General features: G+C 41.4%; 1 protein-coding gene across 4 annotated transcripts; it reads left to right on the top strand.

Moving 5' to 3' along the window:
• Positions 1-127: 127 nt before the first annotated feature.
• On the top strand, positions 128-25,495 carry agtpbp1 (ATP/GTP binding carboxypeptidase 1). 4 transcript variants are annotated; one of them, XM_061071673.1, is made up of 27 exons: positions 128-226; positions 2,085-2,143; positions 3,729-3,859; positions 7,617-7,684; positions 8,172-8,235; positions 8,484-8,630; positions 9,022-9,153; positions 9,344-9,437; positions 9,622-9,659; positions 9,951-10,159; positions 10,274-10,451; positions 10,780-10,821; positions 11,976-12,076; positions 12,688-12,804; positions 13,073-13,833; positions 14,383-14,466; positions 14,636-14,725; positions 14,931-15,079; positions 15,294-15,381; positions 15,724-15,868; positions 16,316-16,466; positions 16,908-17,088; positions 17,211-17,340; positions 17,637-17,768; positions 18,220-18,396; positions 19,468-19,619; positions 23,129-25,495. In XM_061071673.1, the coding sequence occupies exons 2-27, from the start codon at positions 2,112-2,114 to the stop codon at positions 23,307-23,309; spliced, it is 3,774 nt and encodes a 1,257-aa protein (XP_060927656.1). In that variant the 5' UTR covers positions 128-226; positions 2,085-2,111; the 3' UTR covers positions 23,310-25,495. The 4 variants fall into 4 exon arrangements, with proteins under 4 accessions (XP_060927656.1, XP_060927657.1, XP_060927658.1 ...); XM_061071674.1 differs by having other exon boundaries at positions 23,132-25,495; XM_061071675.1 differs by lacking the exon at positions 10,780-10,821.
• Positions 25,496-25,833: the final 338 nt, after the last annotated feature.

Consider the following 25,833-nt stretch of genomic DNA (forward strand, 5'->3'; position numbering starts at 1 on the left):
AGGGGGTGGCGCCATATCCCCCGACAGCCCCTCTGACAGTCGGGGGCTGGTGTCATCACAACATCGCCAGGGCGTTCCAGCTCCAGCTCCAGCCCCAGCAGCTCCAGCTCCAGCCCCAGCAGCTCCAGCTCCAGCAGCAGCCCCAGCTCCAGCAGCGGCAGCCCCAGCCCCGTTATCCCGGACCACTGGAGCCCCCGGACCGGGACAACACTTCCTCTACGTGCAGGTTCGTACGACCCCCGTCATTATCAATGCGACCCCAGCGCACAGCTTCAGCTAACACCGCCTGTGAGCTCTTTTTTGCCTGCGATCACATCCAGCTGCTAGCTAACCCGCAGGAAGGCGGCTCCCCCAGGCAGGTGCAGCCCCAAGCTAGCTTTAAAACCGGGAGGATAAGCAGCGCAGCCTGGGTGTGTATCTTGCTAAACAGCGGGCAGGTGACAGCCTCCACTCACCCGCACCCCCCCGCAGCTTGGTGCCATGACAGAAGCCTGTTTAAAGGTTCAGTGTGTGTAGTCTAGTGGTGAGGTAGCATGTTGCAGCTGAGCACCCCTTACCCCCCCCCCCCCCCCTCTCACCTCCAAAACATCACAGAGAACCCAGGGTAGCCTCCAGTTGTCACAAAAACTCAAAAGGTGTTTAGTTTGTCCAGTCTGGGCTACTGTAAACAACATGGCGGCCTCCATAGAGAGGACCCACTCCTGATGTAAATATAAAGTATTTAAATATATAGGTTCCATTCTAGGGTGAAGAAAACACCAAGTCGCACTATTTAGACAAAAAACACACAGTGAAGACATCACTAGGATTATTTTATATACAATTTATGCCAATATTTATAGTATAATTTCTGTGTTTAGTTTGTCCACCTTGTGCTACTGTAAACAACATGGCGGCCTCCATAGAGAGGACCCACCCCTGATGTAGATATAAAGAAGTTAAATACAAAGGGCCCATTCTTGAGCGAAGATAACAACAATTCGTACAATTTAGATGAAACACACAGTGAAAACATCACTAGGATTATTTTATATTCAATTTCTGCCGATAGATCCCTGTCACCTGAATCGTACACACTGAACCTTTCCTTGTTTAGATTGTGGAGTCAGGTTTGTGCAGCACAGGCAGCCCTGTCGGGTTGCTATCATGGGGGGGCAGGCTGCCATCTGTCTGGTGTAAGCTAGCCGTCACACTCTATCAGTTTGGCTAGCGTATAGAAACATGCATGATCTTCCTATGTAAGTGTGGCCTCAGCCCTTGTCTGGTAAGAAAAGGGCTGATGGACTTGTGCAAGGTTTGGAAAAGCCTGACTGAGGAGATAAGGAGAGCCGTCTTAGTTTACAGCTTGTTTTTAACTGAAGAGAACACCAACACCTTTCTGTGAAATGGCAGTCTTCCTGTAATGTTTAGTTTGTCGTTGTGATTTTAAGCACACTATAACCTCGTGATACCAGTCCAATGACACAATCAATCTGCCACTAGTGAATTACAGCCACACATTTTTACAACAGCTCTGTTTATGACTCATCTCAACCCATTAATGCTTCTGTATTCACTGTCTGACCTCATTTAAAACCCTGTGAAAATCCAATACACTCAATTGTAGCTTGTAGTCAGTTGCCACATATGTTTGCTGAATGATACTGTAGTTTACTTTACCTCTCTGAACACAGAGTGATTCTTTTTATAACCTTGTGTTCAGATTACCTCGTCCATAGTTCTTTTGTTTGCCGACACCTGGGATCTGCAGCATGTAGGACAGCAGCTTTTTGTTGTGTAATATCAGTCAGCAGAAACTGTGTGTGTGCTCCATAGTTGTGCTGTTGTGATACAGTCAAGATGAGACAGCTGCAGGATAAAGCAGCTGCAGGTACACCCAGCACAGGTCACTTGTTTATTACAGGGCTGCTGCAAATGCACAGATCAAGACATTCTCAGCTTCAGGTACTTCAGATATCATCTATTCCTACTACAGCCTAAGCTGCAACAGACACACGGGGTAAACCTGGTTTTGCTACATTCATTTGATACATGTACGTTTGTTCATTTTTGTAAGTGAGGTCTTTATTTTCTTTCTCTTGCAGACGTCATGAATTGTTGAGTTGGTCAAAATGAACAAACCTAAAATGGCCTCAGAAAAAGGGTGAGTTTCTTTGCCGTTCCCAGAACAGTCAGATGCAATTTCACATGTGCACACAAACACACACATGCAGCCCGGCATGTGCTCCTGAGTGAAACCTGCTCTGTCACAATCATCTGTTCACACAATGCTCCCTCTCCCTTTTTGTCACACTTACCTTCACTCTCCCGGCGGTCACTCTGCCCTTGTACTGTTTTTACTTCAGTTGCACCTGCGCTTTCTTTCTTTACTGGTTATCGTGTTGTCACAATGTGTGTGTGGAAAAGAGAGAAAGTGTGTGTGTGCATGCACGTGTTTGAGTGAGAGTGCAGGAGTGTGGAGATAATTAGGTGTCCTCACTGGAGCCACCCGTATGTTTTTGTCATGACTAAAAATAACAGCACCCATATTTAATTCAGAATTTACGCTTAGCAAAACCTTTTCATGTATCCACCTATAATCTGTGTTCACATGTGGGTATTATATAATGTTTTCATAATGGCGGTACATCTCCCTTGTTATGTTTTCCTTTCTTCATTCTTGCATCACTTTGTACATCATTCTTTCTATTTTTCTCGTTTTCTCTTTTTCTGTCTCGGCACACACACTCTCTTTTCCTCCGTCTCTCTCCCTCTCTCCCTCTGTCTTTATAAGGACATACGAGAAACCCAGCTCCACTGGGTGCAATCACAGTTTTGATTCTCTCTCCCTTATTTGCTGTTGCTGTACCAACTACTGACCTCTAACCTTGTGTTTCCATCTGAGCACCACTGCGCTAAGACAGGAGAATTGGTCAGTATTCCAGAAATAGTGAAGCACGAGAATACGGCCTCAAGACAGCTTCATTTGAACAGACTTCTTTAAGTCATACTCAGACTACTTGTTAACATGTATTGTTAATTTATAATTGTTTTTAGCTTTACACTATATTACAAGAAAAGGACATTTTTTTTTTTAGTTCAATTTATAAAGATGGACGACATGATTGCTCCCTTAAAAGTTAAGTCTTGATTGCTACCTGGTGCCCTTAAACCCTGCTTCCTCCATGTTAGTGGAAGAGACATGGACAGATCTATAACATTAAAGTACATGTGCATGCATCTGCGGGACCGCACTGCTTCACCCTTCAATGAGCAAGATGGCAGCGTTCATATGCAGAATCTTTTGGCTTCAGTTCTGGATGGGGGGTCGAAGTGGAGAGACTGGAGACACATCGTCTATCTTTATTTACAGTCTGTGCTGTGAACATATGAGAGCGTTTGCACATATGAGATGCTGCTTCATGTTTGTTCAGCAGTGTTACACAGTGGTAGCTACTCTGACTCACCTCTCTAATAAATCGGATCCATTCTGTTCTTATAATCATAGACATAGAACAGGAAATCATGATGTTCTTGTAGCACATGCCAATGTATTATAGCATCCTCTCTGTGTTTGTGAATGTTGCATCATGACGCATTATGCTGGGTGTGTTGCTTATGCTGATCTCTGATCTTTCCAGATAGGCTTGAATATACAGTGTTTTTGTTTTGTTTTCTCACTACATTAGCACATTAATAAAGGAAGCTGTTCATTCTTTCTAAAGGTAAAACCATGTGTGTATTTCCAGTGTTCCCAGTAACTCCAGGGTACTGATGCTTCTGGGCCAGCTGGAGAGGATGAGTGGAGAGGCCATGTTGAAGGATGTCGAAACAGCGCGACAGGTCACCTCAAAGATACTTCATCTCATACAGACGCAGGGTGAGAGAGAGCATGCGCACACAGACATACACACGGACACACACACAGACACACACTTCAGTGTAATAATGTAAAATATTGAGCACCACTGCATATTTGCTACTGTAGTGAAGTACACCATACGCCTCAAATTGCATTGTTGGCAGTGGTTCAGGTCTATTATGCTCTAGGATTATCGCACCCTCATTAACATTTCTTGAAATAGCAGTAGGCTTTTTTCACAGCAGCTATTTTGACTTGTCATAGTAGGAAAAAGCACAGGTGTTACTCACAACATTAACGATGGCTCAAGTGTCCAAATGAGACGTGACAGTGTAACATTGAGCCAGCATGAAAAATACCAAGACCCTGAAGCTGAAGCTGCTTAATGGAATTCAGCTGTATCTCATTGTGTTGTTTACACTTGTGATTTTCGACCGTGACAAAGTCAAAATGTGTGCGGTAGAAAACGCCCCTTTAACAAAATAATAAGGTGAGTTGAAGTGTAAAGTAATAAAACTTTGTGTTTGCTACATATGAAATTGACTTGAGAATAAAACAACAGAACACACATTCTTCTTGTAAAATCCAGTTCATGGTGCCATTACCCACAATGCAACTCAACCACATTTAGTGAGTGAGTGAATTCATTCTTAATCGATCTCAAAGGAAGCAGTGGACAGTTCAGTAAGAGATTCAGGTTTGTTTTTTCATTACATTTCACTTCTTTCCAACATCATCCACTGATATCTATTTGATGCGATTGTGTAAGGATAGCCAATGTATGGGTTGAGGCTGTCCTCCAACACCAGGAGACTGACTTGATGGACTTTCCCTAGGATTTACTATTTCAAAGCCTCAGCTTGTCGTGTTGAGTTGATTTTATTCATTACAAAGCATGTTCAGTGACAATGTCGTGCTATAGGTGGTTAAGTGCAGCAGTGGTTCCTGTGATGTTTCCCGTGATTGCTCTTTGAGGGGAGATCAGAGCAGCAGCAGAAGAGGGAGGCATTGTTCGGTATCACTATTTATAACAGAGAGAAACACAAATGTAGTCACAGATTCTTCTAACCCTTCTTTTTCAACAGGAGCAGGGATGACTTGCAATCTCTGATGCAGGCATTATTTCCTAACACTTTAAGAATTGGTTTTCTTTGATGTTTTACATTATAAATTAATAATTATTTTTGTAATACATTTACATTTTTTCTCTGAGTATATGAAAGCATGCAGGTCCAAACTTGATGAGCTTGAGGTGCTGGACAGAGGCAGCAAAAACAAGACGACAAGAAATGTCCCCATACCAGTTTAGGCTCCAACAAGCTTTTTCACTTGAGTCATGTGGTAGAGGACTCATGTTATTGAATTTGGTTCAGTCAATGCACAGTATGAAATGTGGATAAGTCTGACGTTGGTCTGGGGAAGTGGGTAGGGGTCTATGACCACCCCACCCGTAACTGTAACTATACACCCAAAGGACTTTGCTGTACTCTTGTCTCATGTTCTTAGTCTTAGGAGCTTAGTGGGAAGGAAAGAAATACCAAGAGAAAGAACAAGGATGATGGGAACAAACAAAAGTAAGAAGTAGTAAACAAACTTGTATATTTGGTTGATTAAAAGGTGAGGACAAAAAAAATCACTCCAAACACCACAGGCACTTTTGTTTGGAAATAAATCGTAGAGACAGCAGTTCTTTCTTTCTCCCTCCTCTGCGGTCAGAAATCCAGTGTCTGTTTTCATCTGAGAGTTTGGCTGCTCCCCTTTTACCCCCAGTGCTGAGGAGGGAAAAAAGAGGGCTGTCGAGAGAAAGAGGAGAGGTGCCTCGTGCTTTTGTTTGTTCTCCATAGGGGCAGCATGTGGTTTAGTTTTCTCGTAGCGTGCTCGGGTTCACAGTGTCCTGCCCCCGATCTCAGTGTGTCTGTCCACAGTCAGACAGGTTTGTTGAGGAGTTTATTTCGAGCCTTAGAGGGATAGACAGATACCAGTGAAGTTTTTGAAGAGATTTACCTTATAAGGCACAGTATCAACGTCTTAAGTGGTAGATTCAAAGTCGACACGCACTGTAAACTTTTCGGGCTACAGACGCAGTGAACCTGGAATTTGTGGAAACAGATGCTTTGGTGACCTTTGTTATGAAATGGAGTACCGCTACACCAGGAGATACGGTCAATCTGTGGTCTCCCCAGACCCACAAGGTATGAGCAATGAGAAAAATATACTCACAGCATTTTAATTGTTTGAGAAGTGTTGCATTTAATCGTAGTCCCTTCAAAATCTTCTTAAAAGACTACAGTATTACCTAGGATCTACCTAGGGTGGCAATTCATGTTTTTATACTTTATTTATATAGAGTGCTAGAGTAAACTAAAACTAGAAAACAATATAAGATTCAATAGACACCTGTCTGTGTCAAACATTTAACATTTTTCACTTTGATTGGATTAGGATGGAAAGTGAGTTTATCTGCAGTACTTTTAGTAATCGTCTGTACCTGATTAATGACTCAATTCTACCCTCAAAAGTAACAATTATGTACAGAGTAAAGTTAAAGGGCAACATCATCAAGTAATTGGCAGAATTAGCTGAGAACATCTTTACTTTTAAATGAATCATCAACTTTAGAACACAAGTGAAATACAGTTTCAAAGTAAGACAAATAACATTTGCAAAATTCAGTGAGTAAATTGAAGATGTAGCAAACTATTTTTAGATTAGATTTTTGGTTCTATGTATAACCCAGTGCCGGCCTAGTCTTTGAGGATTAGTATTGAAATGCCAGTTTGTTTCGAGGAGCTTTAAAAAGTCTGGCATGACAGAAATGTTTTCAGAGGACACCGCTCCCCTGGGCACCAAAGTGTGTGCATTTACATGCTCAGATATGCACATACTTGGGCTAGTGTGGAGAGATAGTGTGTGTTTATGTCAGTTGTGCATGAATTTTAGAAACCGATCATGAATCATGAAAGATGCATGCTTCATCTCCATTATTCCCCTGCTGTTGTGATGCCTTCGTTTTTAAGGAGAGCGTGCAACATAAAGCCCATGAACTCCTCAACTGTATAAACTCATCACCAAATTATACAATCTTCCAGATGGGAAACCTGAGATATGAGCTGCCGTACAAGAAATCTGACAGCCCTCTTAATTATTTGTATTTTTAAATATTTTTTATTTAATCAGGAAGTCACATTAAGATCAAGAATCCTTTTCAGAGAGGCCTGAGAATAAGACCACTGTCCTGGGTCACCTGACATTAGTATAAACGTTAACATGAAAAACTTCAATTTTTGTATGTTCTTTAATCACATTTCTCAATCATCCTCAATCATCTTTGTGGTTAATTTCTAAGAGGTTACATAACATCAGTATCTTTTCACCACCTCCTCCTGTGTTTGTGATTGACAAGTTTGCCTTTGTCTCAGGACTCAGTGTGGCCTCTTTAAAGAGGTCTGGAATCTCTCAGATCTTAAATTACAGGGAAAGCACGAGGCTGAAAGAGGTGGGGAGGTGAAGAAAGGAGAAAGAGAAGTAAGATGAGTAAAAGTTTCTAAGATGAACTTTTAACCTACTTCATGCCTTGTTTTCTAAGAGGAGAATGTCCAAGCTTGTCTGCAGAATTTAATATTTGACAAATCCACACTGTGCTTTAAAGATTTGTTTTCTATTGTGAAATACAGCAGAACCTTTCTAGCGTCCAGTGACCCTGGACTTCTGGTATTGGCACATAATTAAATGTAATAATATAATAATATTATATTTCATGTATTTCATGTTATAGAGAAGAGCGGAAAAGAGGTGATGTCCAAAGGCTCCAGTGGCATGGAGGTCATCCTGTCTTCACTGGAGGTCAGCTCACTCATCAACACAGCTTGAAATGTGACTCTTGGGACATGACTCTTAAGATGACAAAACTATGCCTGGCATGTATGAGCCATGTGTTAGGATTTTGAGTAGACTTATTATGTTATTGTCCAATAGCAATTGCAAAACATGAAACCATCAGATTTTGATTGAATTACGTATTGAATAATAACTAGTATAAAAGCATAAAAAAAAAATTTCTTTGCAAAGTTTTAAATTATCTGAGTGTATCAATGATGATCTTCGTCAGTGTCAGCTTTAAAGTCGTGGAGGTTGTCAACCTCTGACATTGCCAGCTGCAGCAAACTCAACAACTGGTGTCACATTGATCAGTGTGATTGATTTAGGATCAGACTGCACCGCTGGGATCAGTGACTTTCCTTTTCTCGAGAGGCAAAAATAAGTTAATGTTCAAAATCCTACAATTGATTCTAAACGTATTTAACAAGTTTACTGTTTGTAACTTTGACAGAACTCCAGAGATGTCCAGACCACACTCAACATCCTGTACATTCTCAGTGAGCTGCTGACTGTGGGTGAGCTGAGTTTTGATGAGCTGATTTACCATCTTTCTTTTACATTTATTTCATGTAGTAAATATGTTATATTATAAAAAATATAAATATGCCAATAGTAAATGGTGAATAGATGGTGATAGAATAGGTGAAAGAATAGCAATATTGTACATTTTGCTGGTTAGGTAATGAAGTCTACTGGCCAAGTGCTTCCATCTTGAATGAGGGTTTACCGCATTTGACATATTATTGGTGGTTTTTCATTGTAGGCAGAGCTCGCAGGGTGGGAGTGTTTGTGTCTAAAGGCGGAACGGGAATATTGTTCCAGATTATGAACAATGCCAGTAAAGAGTTTCCCCCCAGTGAGGAACTCATGCTGCAGCTTCACTCACTGCTGGCTAAGGTTGGCCCAAAAGGTAAGCTTGATGTAACCACAGAGCCCACCGACATACACACTGGATTAACAACTAATCAATCGAGATAGTAATCTAATAGTTCTGACCTCACGAAATTACAGAAGTGCTAATGGCTCATTTTAGGCACAGATTATGAATACAGGCTCTGTGCATTTCTCTTGTGGTTTGAGCTTTATGATACTTTCACAGCAGTCATATAGCACTTAGACTTGTTTTAAACAAAAGGTTTCCTTCAATATGATACCTTTTAAATTGCACATTGTTTACATGCTTGCAAACAGCCTTTAGGGCTACAGGTGGTAAACAACTTCTTGGGAAGCTGAAAGGAGGGAGACAATAACATGGAAAATGGTTATTTGATGCACACTAACATTGCAGCCTCTCTGTTCAGACAGAAAGTTTGGTGTGAAGGCCCGTTTGTCCGGAGCAATGAACGCCACAGTCGACTTGATGAAACAGAACCTACAGAACATCAAACTTCTTCTGCCCTGCCTTCAGGTTCTCAGGGTTTATTCCACCAACTGTGAGTAACTTTAAACCTGAAAATACATTTCTAAAAATGTTATCCTTCTGTATTAAAGTTCAAGTAACCTACTGTCCAAAAATACAATTGAATCTCAAACGGATAAATCCTGTTAATGTGCTAGCAATGATAATTCACTAGTAGGTGTGATCCGATATCTCACATTAGTTTTGTGTTTTTATATGTGCAGCAGTGAATGCTATTTCTTTGGGGAAGAATGGAGTGGTGGAGCTCATGTTCAAGATCATTGCACCGTACAGCAAAAAGAACACCAGCCTGCTCAAGTGAGTGTCTGTCTGTGTTAATGAATCGGCATGAATGTTGTGTTTGTTCTGTTATAACAAACTAGTGTGACATCCACAGGCTACAGCTCCCGGACCTCTTTCAGAGGAAGTTTTATAATATCTGTCGTTGATGTTTTTTCAACAGACAATGTAACTGATGTTTCCCTTGTTTGTAAATCAACAGGGTAGCTCTGGACGCACTGGGAGCACTGCTCAAATCCAGTGAGTAATTTGCTTTGTAGCTTTGAATTTTGTAAAACATAGTGATCTTTAGATGGTGTTTAGCTCCCTGCGGCCGTCTTTCACCTCATGAATCCTTTACTTTTCCACAGTTTCTCTAAAGCATAAATCGCAATTCATCATTCAGCATAAATGTATTCAACTTATTTAACCCATTATCCTCCCTTCACTCTATTGTTTTACTTTCCTACCACGCTTTTCTCTTCATCCCATCCCACAGTTGTAAGGTGCTATCAATGCTTTCTCCTTGTCTTCTTCCACGTCCCTGTGCAGAAACTAATGCTCGCCGTGCAGTGGACGGCAGACACGTGCCCGCCTTGCTTACTCTGTACCTGGATTGGCATCGCAATGACACACGGCATCGCCACATGCTGATTCGCAAAGGGTTTCTGGTCTGCATCAGAAACATCATCAACATCAAGCTCGGCAGGAAGGCGTTCATAGAAGCAGATGGCATGAGGATCCTCTACAACTCATCCACTGTGAGTGAGAGGATGACACACAAATGGCAAGCAATTAAAGCATGTGACACATAAAGTAAGTGCTGCACATACACACTGACACTCTCCTCTTCCTTTGGGGTTTTTATTTTCTAGGAGTGTCTCCCGGTGCGGACCCTGGATCCTCTGGTTAACACCTCGAGTATCATCATGAGGAAATGTTTTCCGAAGAACCGTCTGCCTCTGCCCACCATCAAATCAGCCTTTAACTACCAGCTGCCACACATTCCTGCTGCAGGACCTGTGGCACAGCTGTACAGTCAGCCTGCTGGGGGTGGGTACACACTCACTCACACTCCCACGCTCACACATACACACACTCACACGCACACTCACTCACCCACCCACACACACACAAACGCACTCACATACGGTTCACCAGAGTATGCCCTAGCTTGTCACTGTGTATGTATATCCCTAACATTGATTCCTATGCAGAAACAGACACACACATTTTGCAGTATACTTCATATGAACAAGACAAACTCTCACACACACACACACAGACACACAAACATATATAAATACTGCTTACTTCCCTAGATCGAGTAAATAGTTAATGGCAACACTCATGACACTGCTGCACACAATGTGCCTTACAGGAAAAACAAGTCATCAGCGCAACAACAAGCCCTTACAGAAGGGTAAGACGTACGTAAGACACAACTTCATCCTCAGCTTACATAGACTCACTCACTTCTGCTTTCTCATTCACCTCACGTCATGATCTAACTCCACTAAACTAACACACGACATGTGTTAGTAATAAAGACGTAAGAAGGATGCCCAGTGCCCATTGCATAGTGCTTGCTTGCTCACACATACTTTCACTGCTCTCAACTAATTTGCTGTCCTCATTGAGTCCACAGGCTGACTGGTAAGATATTTGAGCCTCTTTCCTCTTCCTTCAATCTTTTTCAAATTTTTATACTTACCATTTACTGAATATAAAGATAAACAACATCAACGCTCCCCAAAAGTGAAGCCAAAGCGCTGGGATCAATACATGGTCACTGGCTGCAGTATAGGTCTCCTCCATGTTTGTGGATGGGGATATGGACCAAAATTAAATGTCAAAGTTCACATCAAATATCTTTTCTCAAAGATGAATTTATTTTGCTATTTGATGCTATAAATACAGGGGCTTGATACTGCAGCTCCATCCATACACTGCAGATTCTGGCTCCATATGTGCAAGATGGCAGCACTCATTTCTAGCATATTTCTGCTTGATATCTGGATAATTTGAGGAAGATGCATCGTCCACCTTTTATATACAGTTTATTGTATTGAATTTCCCCTTTTACAGTGTTAAAATATATCAGGAACTCCTTAAAAAACGATATATGCCAGAATTTTGAAGGTTCTATTTGGCAACAGCAACCCGTAATGACCTCAGCCTTCGCACAAAGACGTGTTAACTCATCTGTATTCCCAACATTGTGTCAGTGATGTCATTCAACCAACCATGGAGAACAGTGTACGATTGTAAGCTGCTGTGATTACACTGACTTCTCAGTGAGAACAACTCGATGTGTTGGAAGAAATACTACAATGATTAGAATTTCTTCTTTATTCACTCTCTCCCACTCATCTCTTGATCATGGCTGCTCATTCCTTTTTGTTAACATTTTCTCTGTTCCTGTCAAATCAGACTCTGTGAGACTGGTTATGTGCCGACCTTATGCATATTTTCAAACCAACAAAATTCCCAGTTTGCGTGAAGTAAAAGTAAACCATTGAATAAATCTGAAGACGGTCACTTAACAGCTTGTGTGTTTGTGTGTTTTGTTCCCAGTGGATGATGTAGTGGATGAAAGTGATGATAACGACGAGACGGAGGCAGACACAGAGAACGATAGTGAGAATGAAGAGGATGAGAAGAATCATAGCTCCACGGTAAGACTCACACTCACACATCATATTTGACATGACAGCATCATCTGTTACACTCACTGTTTAAAGTGTGCGAGTCTCTTTCCTCTGTATGACAGTGGCATTATAGAGACATCACAGAGTGTACGTCTGATTGATTTACGTCATAAACATCACAATAACATTCTAATTCACAAAGGATTGTGATGTGTGATAATAATTGGCCCCAGTTGGCTTGATGGTTTTCAATTATAAATAGGTAATTTGATAAAGCTTCAGCCATTTTGTGAATAATTTAGTACTTAATATTACAGCCACACTACTCACTTTAATTATACAATGCTGAATCTCCACAGATAGTGTCATTTGAGGACAGATTTTCCCAGACGTGTTTGATTGTTGTGTTGACGTGTCTGGTTGCACTCAGTTATGTTTCCAGCAGAGGGCAGTCATAACTCACCAACCACAACACTTTCACATCAAGTCAGACATGTCAACCATGCCTGATCTGCATTTCTGATTAAATCAAAACATTGCTCTGCATTTATATGGGGTGTGGGGGAGCAAAAGTCTGACTTAACCTACATACAAGTTTTGATATGTTTGTTTTCTGCTGTATGTGTCCTGTCAATCAGAATGATGACATAGAGACGGACCTAAACAAGCTACATCCCAAAAAGAGTCAGAGTCGTCCATTCGAGGAGTTAAGAGTCTATGAGAGATTCTTCCTGGAGCTGTCTGAGGACTTTCAGGTCAGTGTTTTGTGTATATATTGATAACACCTAGCAGCAAAATCTCCTAAACATAGATTTAAACCAAGAGTATTTCAACAGGCTTGTCTGCTAATACTATACGAAGGTCGTTTGGTCAGTCGGAAGTATTTGACAATTAATCGGCACAATAAATGCATTTTTTGGTACAGTTTAACATGTAATATATACTAAGACAAATTAATACTGTATATATTTAATGCAAGATGATGGTCACTGTCCAAGACCTCAATAAGTCTTTTTCCTACAGGAGTATAACTTTGAAAGCACCAAGAGTGCTTCTTCATCCTCATCATCCTCAAGTCGATCCCCTCGGCCAATCATCGTGCCCACAGCTCAGTCCCTGTCACCAAAGCATGTCCCCAAACTGAGTTCTCAGGGGGATGGCAGCTCTACCAAAGGACAACACACTCAGCCACCCCCCTCCGCTTCCACTCCCTCTCCCCCTGCATCTCAACCTCCGCTTGAACTGAACACAGTCCACCTCATCAAGGACCAAGACAAAAAAGAAGAGGCCCACGTTCCTTCCCCAGATGGACATGCGACCTTGTCCTCCCTCACCAGTCCTCCCTCTCAAGAGCAGAGGATTGAACAGGAACTAGTACATGTGTTGGAGTGTGTATCTCTAGAGCAGGAGGGGGCTTTTAATGCCGGAGAAGGAATAAAGGGAGGCAAACAAGCAGGATCTCCCATCAATGCCACTAGACTCATACAGTCTCCTCTGCTGTTGGGAGGTATCGTGACACGTCGCGTGGGAGGAGGCAGTGGCAGTAACTGGGGTTCAGATTGTGGGTCAGAGGGAGCTGATGATGAAGGAGGGGAAGGAGCAGTCCTGGAAGTGCCAGACACGGCGCTGCTCCTCTCACTGCACGACCCTGACCTCTACGTGGAGATGGTGAAGGGAACACACTCTGTACCTCAGTACGCTGAAGTGGCTTATCCAGACTACTTTGGCCATGTAGCCCCAACATTTAGAGAACCCCTCGTGGAGAGAGTTTATGGTGTACAGAGGTGAGATATTTCAATGAAACTGGGGGAAACCAATTGGCATAAAAACATGGGTATACATTAGGGGCTATGGAATAAAAACAAGTAGAATTAAGGTGGAAAAAAGAGAATACCTGTAGTGTGCAGTAATGTTTTACATACCAGATATTGGTTTTTAGAACATTTTAAAACATTTCTGAGCTTTTGAATTACACTGGCTTAAAGAGAATGTGCAGCTGCGGACTGCACTTGGTTTGCAGTACGATCCCCAGGTCCTAGTTTCCTTGAGCAAGACACTGAATTCGTTATTGAGCTGATGCTGCATCGTCCATGTGGACATGCAGTCCATTTACCAAGTTCAATCTGTAAAACCTTTAATGCAATCATGGGCTGTAGGTATATTTTTGGACTGGCTTTGCAGTCTGTGAGGTACACTTTATACATTTAACTTTGTTATGAATCAAGGGTTATGGAGGCAGGGAAAGACATTTCTTCTAGCTTATTGCATTTATCCTCATTTATTAACCGTATCCATTGTGTGCATTAAGTTTGTCTGTGGGTCTATCCATGCAGGTCTAAGATATTCCAGGACATTGAGAGGATGATTCATCCTAATGATATCCTGGATAAAGTCGTTTATGACCTGGACATCCTCAGGTAAGTTCCTCTTACTGGGTCTCTGACCTAAACATCACTCAGAATAAATGGAGCTACAGTTTGTGAGAGCTGTGACATTCACGTTTCACATTAGCTCAATTGATCATCTACATCTTGAGAAGGTTAATGACTTCTTAAAGAGTGTCATTTGCTCCTCATCATGCTTCAGTTGTCCGGTGATTGAAGACGACGGTGAATCGCTAAAGTTCAACTCCCAGTTTGAGTCTGGCAACCTCAGGAAGGCCGTTCAAGTTAGGAAGTAAGTTTGCATGAAAGTTCCACATTTCTGTGTGTATGTGTTGATTAAATCAAATATTAAATCACCTTTTATCACAATCCATGCATGTGAAGTTACTATCAGCTTTGATCATATTTAACTTGCAACTTACCTATCTTTTTTTGAAATCAGACTGAAAATAATGTTTGATCCAACATTTAGAGTTTTTGTTGTGGTGTGTTTCCAGACACGAGTATGACCTGGTGCTGAATTCAGACATCAACAGTAATCACTACCACCAGTGGTTCTACTTTGAGGTGAGCGGCATGCGTGTCGGAACTACTTACCGCTTCAACATCATCAACTCTGAGAAGTCAAACAGCCAGTTCAACTATGGTGAGATGCACAACAACACCCAACAGCTTTTCATTCTCCATCTGACCAACAGCACATGTGTATATTGTATGTAAATAAAACTGAATTAACCCATAACTTTTGACCTACTGCTAAAAAGCCTCAAACTAGCACAATGTGTTATTTGATCATCCGACAGCACACTTTTTCTAAAATCTTTGTTGCATTGCCTGTCTCTGTGTGTGTGTATGTGTAGGCATGCAGGTGCTGATGTACTCTGTCCAGGAGGCGATTAGTGGGAGGCCTCGTTGGGTCAGAACAGGATCAGACATCTGTTATTACAAGTAGGTACAGATACAGTTGATGTGGGTATCAGTGTAATATTCACAGGGAGCGAAAGTGTTCATGCATCGTACCAATCTAATGTAAATTCAGTACAACTGTTCAACGATAAACGTAATGCCTGAATATTATATTTTATGTTATAGCAGTGTTTGTTTTCCCCATTCATATGCATCACAATGGCAGAATAATAACACTAGACACTTAAAATGATGTATGACAGGTTATTGAGTAGCAAAACATAGAACAAGTGCACTTACTAAAGTGCCCAATAAGTGTTTTATAGAATTACGGTTGTTATATTGTGCAATATTTACTCATGAAGTGTTTCTCCTTTTCTACAGGAATCATTTTGCAAGGAGCTCCATTGCAGCCGGCGGTCAGAAAGGAAAATCCTACTATACATTGACCTTCAGCACAAACTTCAGCCATAAGGATGATGTCTGCTACTTTGCCTATCATTACCCTTACACATATTCCACTCTTAAGGTAGTATAACAAAGCCATTGTTTGGTAGTTTTCTTCTTCCTGCATAAATGTCAATTCTCATCATACTCTATTATTATGCCCTGAAACATAATAATTGGGTTTTTAATTTGCTCCTACAGTCATTCTTTCTCTATCACCAGCAGCTAATCCTCTAAAACCCAGAGTCTGTTTTCATTGTTTTATCATTTACAGTATATGTCCTTGAATCTAAGTTGTGCTCTCAAACTACTGTAAACTCTTATTATCATGTTATTATAATTACATTTTGTTTGTGTTTATCTCAAGTGACAATGCAGATCTGCTTAAAATCCAAGAACTGATAGAGAATCTGAGACTGAATCACAAGTGGCCTTATACACAGCCACTGCAGTAATGCAACAATAAAGTGTCGAGAACCCAAGAGAGAAGGGAGTTAAATGGAAGATAATACTGTTTTTGTATCCTCAGATGCACCTGTCCAAACTGGAGGCTTTGAGGACCACAAAGATCTACCTGAGACAGGACGTCCTGTGTGAAACCCTGGGGGGAAACGGCTGCCCCCTTCTCACCATCACTGCCATGCCGGAGTCCAACTCCAATGATCACATCTGTCAGTTTAGTGAGTAAATCAGTGTCGACCTCAGTAAATGTGTCCACACATTTGCTAAGCATCACTGTCGCTGGTGACCAGAACGATCTCAGCAGCATTATTTTAATTGTCAAAATTGGATCAACAGTGAAACAATCTTACCTATTTTCAGATGTTAAGTGAAATCTGGACACTGGTGCAATATGTCATTAGGTACTAAAACCTACTCCAGGCCTTTGTAGAAACAGACAAACAATTTGTCATGCTTTGTTCTTGGCTGGTTTTCCAATAGTTTTCTAAGAAATCCACAATTTCTCTACATAATGCAAGAACATAAGGTGATTCTGTAATCTCCGAGAATGCCATTACGCTCTACACTTAAGTCCATCACTACTGTTTCTCTGCTCTGAAAAACTTTGAATTAAAGAATCATATTCTGTTGCTGTGGTCTCGCTCTGTCGCCCTCTTTAGGGAATCGTCCATTGATCTTCTTGTCGGCCAGGGTGCACCCTGGAGAGACCAATGCCAGCTGGGTAATGAAAGGCACGCTGGAGTTCCTGATGGGCACCAGCTCGCAGGCAGCCAGCCTGAGGGAGGCCTACATCTTCAAGATAATCCCCATGCTCAACCCTGATGGAGTTGTAAATGGAAAGTAAGTGAAAAACAGCTTTCAAATTGAATCATACACCGGCTGAAGCTGGACCTGTGCAACAGTCACAACGCACAAAATCTTGTCATGAAGGATTCTCTATTCTGTTCTAATTCACTCTGTAGCCATCGCTGTTCTCTGAGTGGAGAGGATTTGAATCGCCAGTGGCAGAGCCCCAATCTTGAGCTCCACCCCACCATCTTCCACACGAAGGGCCTGCTGCAGTACCTTGCACACATACAGAGGGCACCACTGGTATGACCTCTTATTAACTAAACTTAAATTACTTTGGGGCATTTTTGCAATGTGCCTCATCATCTTTCATTCTGGAAGTTATGGGACGACTTTCTGACTTGAATGCTGATGACATTTCTCCTGTTCTGCTGCACAAAATCAGTTGTAAATAAGTAAATCACAACATTCTTGCTGTAACAATTAACAGCTGCCTGTGCTGGCCTAGTGAAAAATTAATTACATCCTAAAGTCACTTCTTTCTTTATCTGCCTCTTTTGTATGTATTAATATTTGTGTGTGTCTGTGTGTATGTGCAGGTGTTCTGTGACTACCACGGCCATTCCAGAAAGAAAAACGTGTTTATGTACGGCTGCAGTGTGAAGGAGACGGTCTGGCAGTCCAATATCAGTGCTTCGTCTAGCGACCTACAGGAGGACCTTGGTTACAGGGTGAATACACACAACACACACACACACACACACACACACACACACACACACACACACACACACACACACATCTCTCATTTTCACTTCCTTAGAATCGCCTCCTTCATATCAAATTACTCATCTCCTATCACTGAATATTAATTAACTTGAACTGAGTCTCATTACAATCAGATAACTTTTATTTACTCATATTACAATCAGAGCACCTGGATTTTTCAATGCAAAAACATATATAGAAAATATAGTTTTCACTGAGTAGAGTGCAGTCCAAGAGAGAGGTCAATAATGGATGTGCATGTACAGCTGTACCTGTCAATACTACCTCTTTCCCAAGGAACAGCTCTGTACATAAGCCAGTTTGTGTTGGACTCCGTTATTTGTCCCGACTCTAAAAATGAACTTTATCTTCTTCCCCCAATGCACCTAACACACATTTTCATTTGCGTCGCAGGCTCTCCCTAAGATCCTCTCTCAGATCGCCCCGGCCTTCAGCATGGGGAGCTGCAGTTTTGTTGTGGAGCGCTCTAAAGAGTCGACCGCTCGTGTCGTTGTATGGAGAGAGATCGGAGTACAACGCAGTTACACCATGGAGAGCACGCTCTGTGGCTGTGACCAAGGCAAATATAAGGTAAGGTTTGCTTTGCCTCTTTAATGTAATGCAGTTCATTACAATAAACATGAACTTAAAGACTTTCTGTTGTAGAGCTTTTTTAATTAACTGTAAATTGTATTTGTTTTAAGGAAGTTTACTATTTTCATATGCAAATAAGTAAGCCATAGTATTAAAATCTTAACATTGTGTAGACAATGTATTTCTAGGTTTATATTGTTTTATTCTGTCTTTTTGTTTTACTCCCCCCCCCCCCCCCTGTAAATGAGAGGGAGGTGCCCCAATTGATCTCCTAGTGTCCAGCAGATGGAGCTGCAGTCTTTTCTCTTCTTTCATCTCTGTTGTTTCTCCTCTTTCCCTTTGACCTTTTTATCTTTCTTTCTCTCTCAGTGTCTTTACATAAAAGCTGATTTGCTTACGAATGAATTTTCCCAGTTTCTAAAATATCTCACGGAAGTCCATTTTGGCTCTGATTAGCACCCCCCACTGGTTTTAGTGAAATTATTTGTCCAGATGTGCAGGAACCAATGTGAACTGAACTGTGGCTGCATGTCTCTGTAGCCAGGCCAAGTTTAGATGTTCCAAGCTCTGCTCTGGGGAAAAGGGAACATGAAAGTGTTATAGTTGAGTTGGGGGTTAGCTTGTGTGTGTGTGTGTGTGATAAATTTCAGCAGGGTCAAAAAGTCTTGAGACCACAACGAGAAAGTAGGGGTGGCCTCAAACTTTGCTGCTGTACTGGGATTGAACAGTGCAGTGGAGACTTTGTTAGGGTTGTAGGTATGCGTTTGAATGTGTCCCCAATGCAACCGAAATATTTGATCATGTTCCTTAATGCAAAGTTTCCTTTCCAGCATTGAAAATTGGGGTGTTTGAAGATGGACAGTGGCTCCGTCCCCAGGCTCCAGAGCAGCTATGGAAAACCACAGCAGCCTTTTTAAAGTAGCCTGCTGTTGAAGCTTTGGAATTATTTTTTGACTGCAGCTGTGTATTGGACATGTGCACATATAGCACATGCAAGTGTATGCGTTTGAGATGTTTTTGTGTGAATACATTGTGTTTGAATCTCTTTGATGTGCATGTTCTCTCCAGGGGCTTCAGATCGGCACCAGAGAGCTGGAGGAGATGGGAGCTCAGTTCTGCGTGGCCCTGCTGAGGCTGAAGCGGCTGACGAGCATCCGCAACCACCAACACCTGCTGGATTTGGAGGGTGACATCATTGGGACACAGACTAAAGTGGTCAGGTTAGTACTGTGGAGCATGTAGTAGAGTCACATACATATCACAGCACACAGTTAAAGCTAGGGCTGTCACTTTTTATGTGGTAACATTTACCTCGTCCATTCCAATCATGTCCGTATAAATAAATCGTGCTTTCTTACCTGTGATGACATTTTTATGATCTTCTGGCAAGAAGAGAGTGTGCAGAATGGTGGACAGCCAAAGTTGTACAGTCTACAGCTGTGGTGCTTTCACTTCCTGATTCAGGTGGCAGGTTATCAGTTATCAGATTTATTGTAATAGTTTTAGACAGCTGCTTTGTACAAAGTCAACAAACACCCTTCTTGGTTACTTTGCCACCTTCACCCAGAAAGTTTCATGGATATCTGTTTAGTAATTGTTGTGTAAATCTTCTGCTCACATCAAAAAAATGCAGCTGAAATCGGAGGTAACGAGTCAATATCACATTCTATACTGTAGGTCAAGCTGAAAGAGACAAGATCGAGCAGCCTCCTCTGCATCCCAAAACAAATGCTTGGTGTTATAGACTGTACGTTTTCCAGTTCAAATGTTATAATCCTTTTACCATGTTCGTACAAAGTAGCAGCCTTGGTTCAAGCAGGTGCACACAGACGCTGGGAGATTTTTCAGTGGAAGAGTGATGTCTTTCAAAGCTTAGAAAACTCACAGTTGAGGAATATAATGATGCCATAGAAACAAGTCAAGGTAAAACTGCAGATGTCAGAGCGTTTTATTTCTCAGCCGTTCATCTGTTGTGTTGTTATCCTCATGTAACCTTCCCAACATAGCTGCGATCTAAGAAATAAAGTGTTTTCTATTCCTTATACTCATACTACTTGGGAAATAGAGAGAGGGTGTTTTCTTTTTTTTTTGGTACAAAACACCCTCATTACCGCCAGACACATCCCTGTCGGCTCTGATACTGAATGGCGTGACTGTCACTGCAGCTCTCCTCTTCACATTCGAGAGACAAGTGAAGGCCTGCGTTTGTGCACGGCTGCTGTGAGCATCATTGAAATTCTATCAATGACCATGTGTGATGAAGGTATTTAAAATGCTTGATGGGAGGAGAGTGGTTATATAACGTTGTCAGCAGAGTCATCATTTCTTTAAGATAGCGTGTAAAACAGCCCCAACATCTTCTTTTCTATATTCTCACCTCCACAGTGGAGTTTTTACTGGTAGGTAGGTTAAATGCACACGGAGCATGCAAACAAGTGTCCTGCCTTCCTGTGCAGAGTGTTAGGAATAATGAAATATACCTCGTCAGTGTCGGAGCGAATCCTCATCCACTCAAGTGCCAGTGTATTCAAGGGATGGCAACATTTAATTTATTCAGTTAAGCTGTGAGACAAACACTTATCACACAAGTCAAACCAGTAGTACAGTACATCCTTCCCACGTTGGTTCTATGTCTCGTTCCATCATGTTTGCTTTGTATCAACAATCATCAATTAGAGCTTTCATCTTGATTTGAGCTTAATGCTCTTGTCTCTTTTTTTATCTCTATTGTCTTTAACAAAGTAAAGAGAACTCTCAGAAAAAAACCTCATCATCACAACATTTTTTTGTGGTCTATTATTTCTTCCATATGCTTTTAAAATAGTGGTGGCAAGTAATTTATCAGAAAATAAACAATATAATGGAAAAAAGGAAAAATTCTGCTTCACAGGTGAGAGGATTGAATATCTTTATTACCTGATGCACTACTTCAAATGCGTGTTGTTGTTGTTATTTATTCATTGATACCAAATGTCCTTTGTCACACATTATGCTTGATCAAATTTGTGAACAGATGTAAAGTATCAGGTTTAAAAACAAACGTTATGTTTTTGTAGCTTTTAATGTAGCGAGAAGGAACCAAGACAGAACATAAGGGTTACAAAATAAATGAGGAAAATCACTATCTAAATCAATAAATCGAAACTCAGATTTAGTTCTGAGTCTTCCACATATCTGATCACTTGTGTTGGAAATTCCCTTCTCAGAAATATTGAATCCACACAGATCAAATTTTTCTACAGTCCGACACCACCAATAAATTATTAAACTTTGCCAAACCCAAACTGCGATCTTAATTGCTTTTTACTTTAAAGACGTCAGCGTTCTCTCCATCACAGATTTGTTAAAGCAGTTTATTTGGAAGTATGGCTTCGTACTCAAAACCACTTAATGCTCATGTCTCTTTCTCTTTGTGTCTCCCAGTCTCTCTCTCTTACCAACCTGCGCTACTCTCATATTGATATACCCATTTATCATTTATGTGTCTGATCATTAAGGGACTCCAGAAGTGTGTGCGTGTGTGTGTGTGTGTCTGTGTGCGTGTTTGTGTGAGTGAGGGCCCTTTGGGATTGGTTACTCTCATCCCGGAGTTATGGCTTTATGTGTGGGGCTTGGTATGGTACCACTTACCGTTTAATAGGTCATCACAACAATATCTTGGCCATTGGGAGGCGTCTGCGAATAACTGGGTGTCTCGGAGTGCGTAAAAGGGCTGATACGGGCAGGGGTGTGTTTTTGCCAGAGTGTAAGGAATACGGAAATAGATGCGTATATGTTAAAGTTTAAACGTTTTATCGTAAGTCTATATATCTAAACATTAATGTGGAGTCTATATACACGACTCAAGTTGGTGGAATTAGTAAACGTATCACAAACAAAGTGATACGTAAACGAAAAACTCTTAGTATTTATCGCTGCCCATCCACATCATTACACAACAACGATAAACACATTTACTGTACATACACTGACACACAATTTCCCTCCCTCTCTCCCTCCCTCTCCCCCCCTTGTCTTGCACTCGGGCACTGCTAAAGTTGGTGGGAGCTCATTGTCTGAGTCCCCTGATCGACTATCTCCCTGGGATCACATTTCAGACCATTAACACCATTAAAAACCCACTAAAGCCACTAAAACCTCAAAGAACCAGCGACCATTTAACCATTAAGACCCACAGGAAAAAAACAGCCTCCCCAGTCAGAGCACACAGGCGCAGTTTGTTATTAACCCCCGGTTTTGTTATGATTTTAAAACATATTTTAATATGAATTGTGAGGTAGATTCAGTGTATGATGGCTTCTATTGTATTTCAGTTATTATTTAGAGCTGAAACATTTATTCAACAGAAAATTAAACTTCACGAATTTTAACTGTTATTTCCTCTGACAATGTGAAAAAACAAAGATACATTCAACAGTTTAGAGCCTAGTGGCATAAAGTGTAACGAAATAAACAGGTTTACATTTCGTATCTGCCATGTTTCAAGAAATATACATCTCAACATAACATTTTCAAAAACCATAAATGCAGAATGTGGAGTAGTAACACAGTAAGTAACACATTCAGGAATACAATTAGTAAGTCAAAATATGCAGAGGCATCATCCTGCTTCTCTTTAGTCCTGAGAAGCTGAAGTGATGTAGATGAAGACGTTTCTTTGTGACAGTCATATGCAGATCATTAACTCCCCGTGGCAACTGTGTTCACGCTCTGTTATTTTATCCTCCAGCAGCTGCTCCACTACCTACGTGATGGAGGAGGACGAGCCATCCTTTCTGGAGGCAATAGACTACAGTGCAGAGAGCAATGATGAGGACACCGAGGCCGAAAACGAGCTCGGCAGCGAAGTCCTCAAGAACCCGGAACATCATGATCATCTGTCAGACTCCGAGATGAATCACAGGGACTAACGCTGAGGTGTCCACCCTTTCAGCACCCGGCGGTTTGAGCTTATAACCATTCAGTACTCAGACTGTTTGCTGATCCAAAAAAAAAACACAGGTTAATTCACACTTATCATGTAGATTCACACCTAATACAGTTATGTAGACACTATCATGGTACGTACGCTGCTTTGACACCAGTCGGGTGCTCTTTCCCCTGATGGATGGAGTTTGTTGGCCCACCTGCTGCTGAGGGTGGGGCACTCTAATGGCCTTTCCCCTCAGTAAGGCTGATATGAGCCCTGACTAAGATTCAAGGTGGATCTCAATGAATGTTCTCACCATTAGCTGTCACACTATAACCTTCATGAACTGTGACCCCTGACCTCAGACACTATTTATCCTCTGAGATCCACTGTAGTTGAACCACAGCAGCAAACAGCAGGCACCACCAGTCCTTAACTTGAACCCTCTCTCCACTTTTCTCCCTGCCCACGTGTCCGTGAAGCCGCCTGCCGAGGCTGTAGTGAACTAGAGCCATCAGCTTCTTTAGGTGCAGTGTTAGAATCCCGTCTTACCTGTAACACTGTGTTTAAATTCAAACAACCCTGGTGATCACAGGATTCTAGATCTGTCCCACTGAGCAGCTCAGAGATCCAAACAACCTGCCGTCTAATTTCCTTTCTTCTTTTCTTCACTCGTGTCCTCTACTTAAATGTTTTACTCCTTTTCTTGGTTTGCTCCTTCCTTCCTTCCTGATTTATATTTGTTCTTCCTTCATTTCTTCCTTACATCCTCCCTCCTTCTCCTTTTCCTCCCTTCGGCCTCAATGTGATGGTTGGATGGGATGTAGGTTAAACCAAACTGCCCCTTTTCCTCATGTAGCTGCTGGCTAACCCCAGTCATCATCAGGTATATAATGTAAAAAACCTGCTCAGACGTGACGACACGCCCTCACTTCCTCTCCCCTGTGTCCCACTCCTCTTCTGCCACAGTGCTCTCGGTCTGATCACGCGTGTGCTGTTCGCCTCGCTTTAGCCAAAACAGACACTGTAAGCATCATGTAGAATGTACAATGTCTTTATTGAGATGTTTGAACACACAACTAAAGCAAACTAAAACAGGTTTGGTTTCTTGCTCACATGAACACAAGCGGTAAAATATGATAGAATCCACACGCGCTGTAGGTGTTCCCATTGCTTTTCACAATAGACAGTATTAAAAGGTTTAGACGCAGCAGTGATGAAGAAGACGCATGAGCTGCAGAGTGCAGAAAACCCTTTTGCACTTTGGAGAAACACCACGCAGAACAAAGACGGAGTCACTTTACGACATATCACAGTCTGCAAACTTCCCCTGATTAGTTTTTAAGTTCTCCGAGCTCAGCCCGACGCTGATCGTAACCTTGCTGTGATGTTTAAAAAAGTACTCTAGTGGAATTATATTTTCCTTGTGTACCTCCCTCCAGTCTGTGTGTACATTTTTTTTGTGAGTTTACTTAGTGGAGACCCATTCATGAAAACAGATGGTGCTTCGTATTGACAGTATAAAGTAGATTGTTGGATTTACTCTCTTTTTTTTTTTTTGGTTCGTGGAGATGAGATGAGTTGCTGTTTCAATTTGTACAGCTAGTGCATGGCTATTTTCTGTTGTTTTTATTTTGTAATTTATTAAGTATTGTTTCTGGGATGCATCCTGTATGTATATGAGATATTTGTGTGTGTGTGTGTGCGCTTGGGAGTGTGTCTGTGCTCAAGGAGTTTAAGTTATTCCATTATTCAGCTCAGCTAATGCTCTTACTGTGTGTTTCTTCTTTCAATTTGATTATCTTCTCTCACTCTCCCCAATCACTTTCTCATCCTCGTTTTCCCTCTTAACCTTTTTTCATTCCTCTTTCTCTGTCTCCCCCCCGCTACTTCCTTTTCCAATTTAACCCATGACCATGTTACAAATCAGGGGAAGTCATTGCTCTGTGTGTGGGTATCGGTGTGTGTGTGTGTGTGTGTGTGTATGTATGGGAAATGTTTGTGGTGTCATATTATAAATGTGTTTGTCTGCAGCAGATTTTGTCGACATGGTGCTGGGCTGCTTTTATTTTTATGTTGGTTTGGAGGTGAAAAGGTGGAAATAGCGAGTCCTTTTTAAGTTGATTGTAACGCAGAACATCAGAGCTAGGCGTGAAGACATGGAAAATAAAATGTGAATGTGGTAAACTGTCTGCTGTGTTTCATTTTACTTTGTCTGACACGTTTCTTTAAATCTCAACTGAATGAAGAATGCATTCACTCAGCATTTGTCCGTAAGAAGACCCTTCTCCCAGTTGTGGTAAAGTAATTATAATTGATCATGAGTTATTGGGAGTAGTGCTGTGATTGGCAGAATACATAAAAATACAAAATTCAAGATCCTGAACATTTGAAGACCTGTTAAGACATATTATTTTTTCCTGTATATATTGAAAAGATCCCTTCTTAAAACTGTCTCAAGGAGTGTGATGAGGGACAAAATCAACAGTTCTTACACAAGGCTTCAATAGTCCAAGACAAATTAA

Source organism: Limanda limanda, chromosome 5 (genome assembly GCF_963576545.1).
Source record: "Limanda limanda chromosome 5, fLimLim1.1, whole genome shotgun sequence".
Taxonomy (NCBI): Eukaryota; Metazoa; Chordata; class Actinopteri; order Pleuronectiformes; family Pleuronectidae; genus Limanda; species Limanda limanda.

What these genes read in the sequence shown, in the direction of transcription:
- agtpbp1 (XM_061071673.1), top strand. Translation starts at nt 2,112, where the DNA reads ATGAACAAACCTAAAATGGCCTCAGAAAAAGG. An exon ending in AGAAGAATCATAGCTCCACG is followed by an intron (nt 12,077 to 12,687) that starts GTAAGACTCACA and finishes CCTGTCAATCAG; the next exon opens with AATGATGACATAGAGACGGA. An exon ending in AAACAGCCAGTTCAACTATG is followed by an intron (nt 15,080 to 15,293) that starts GTGAGATGCACA and finishes GTGTATGTGTAG; the next exon opens with GCATGCAGGTGCTGATGTAC.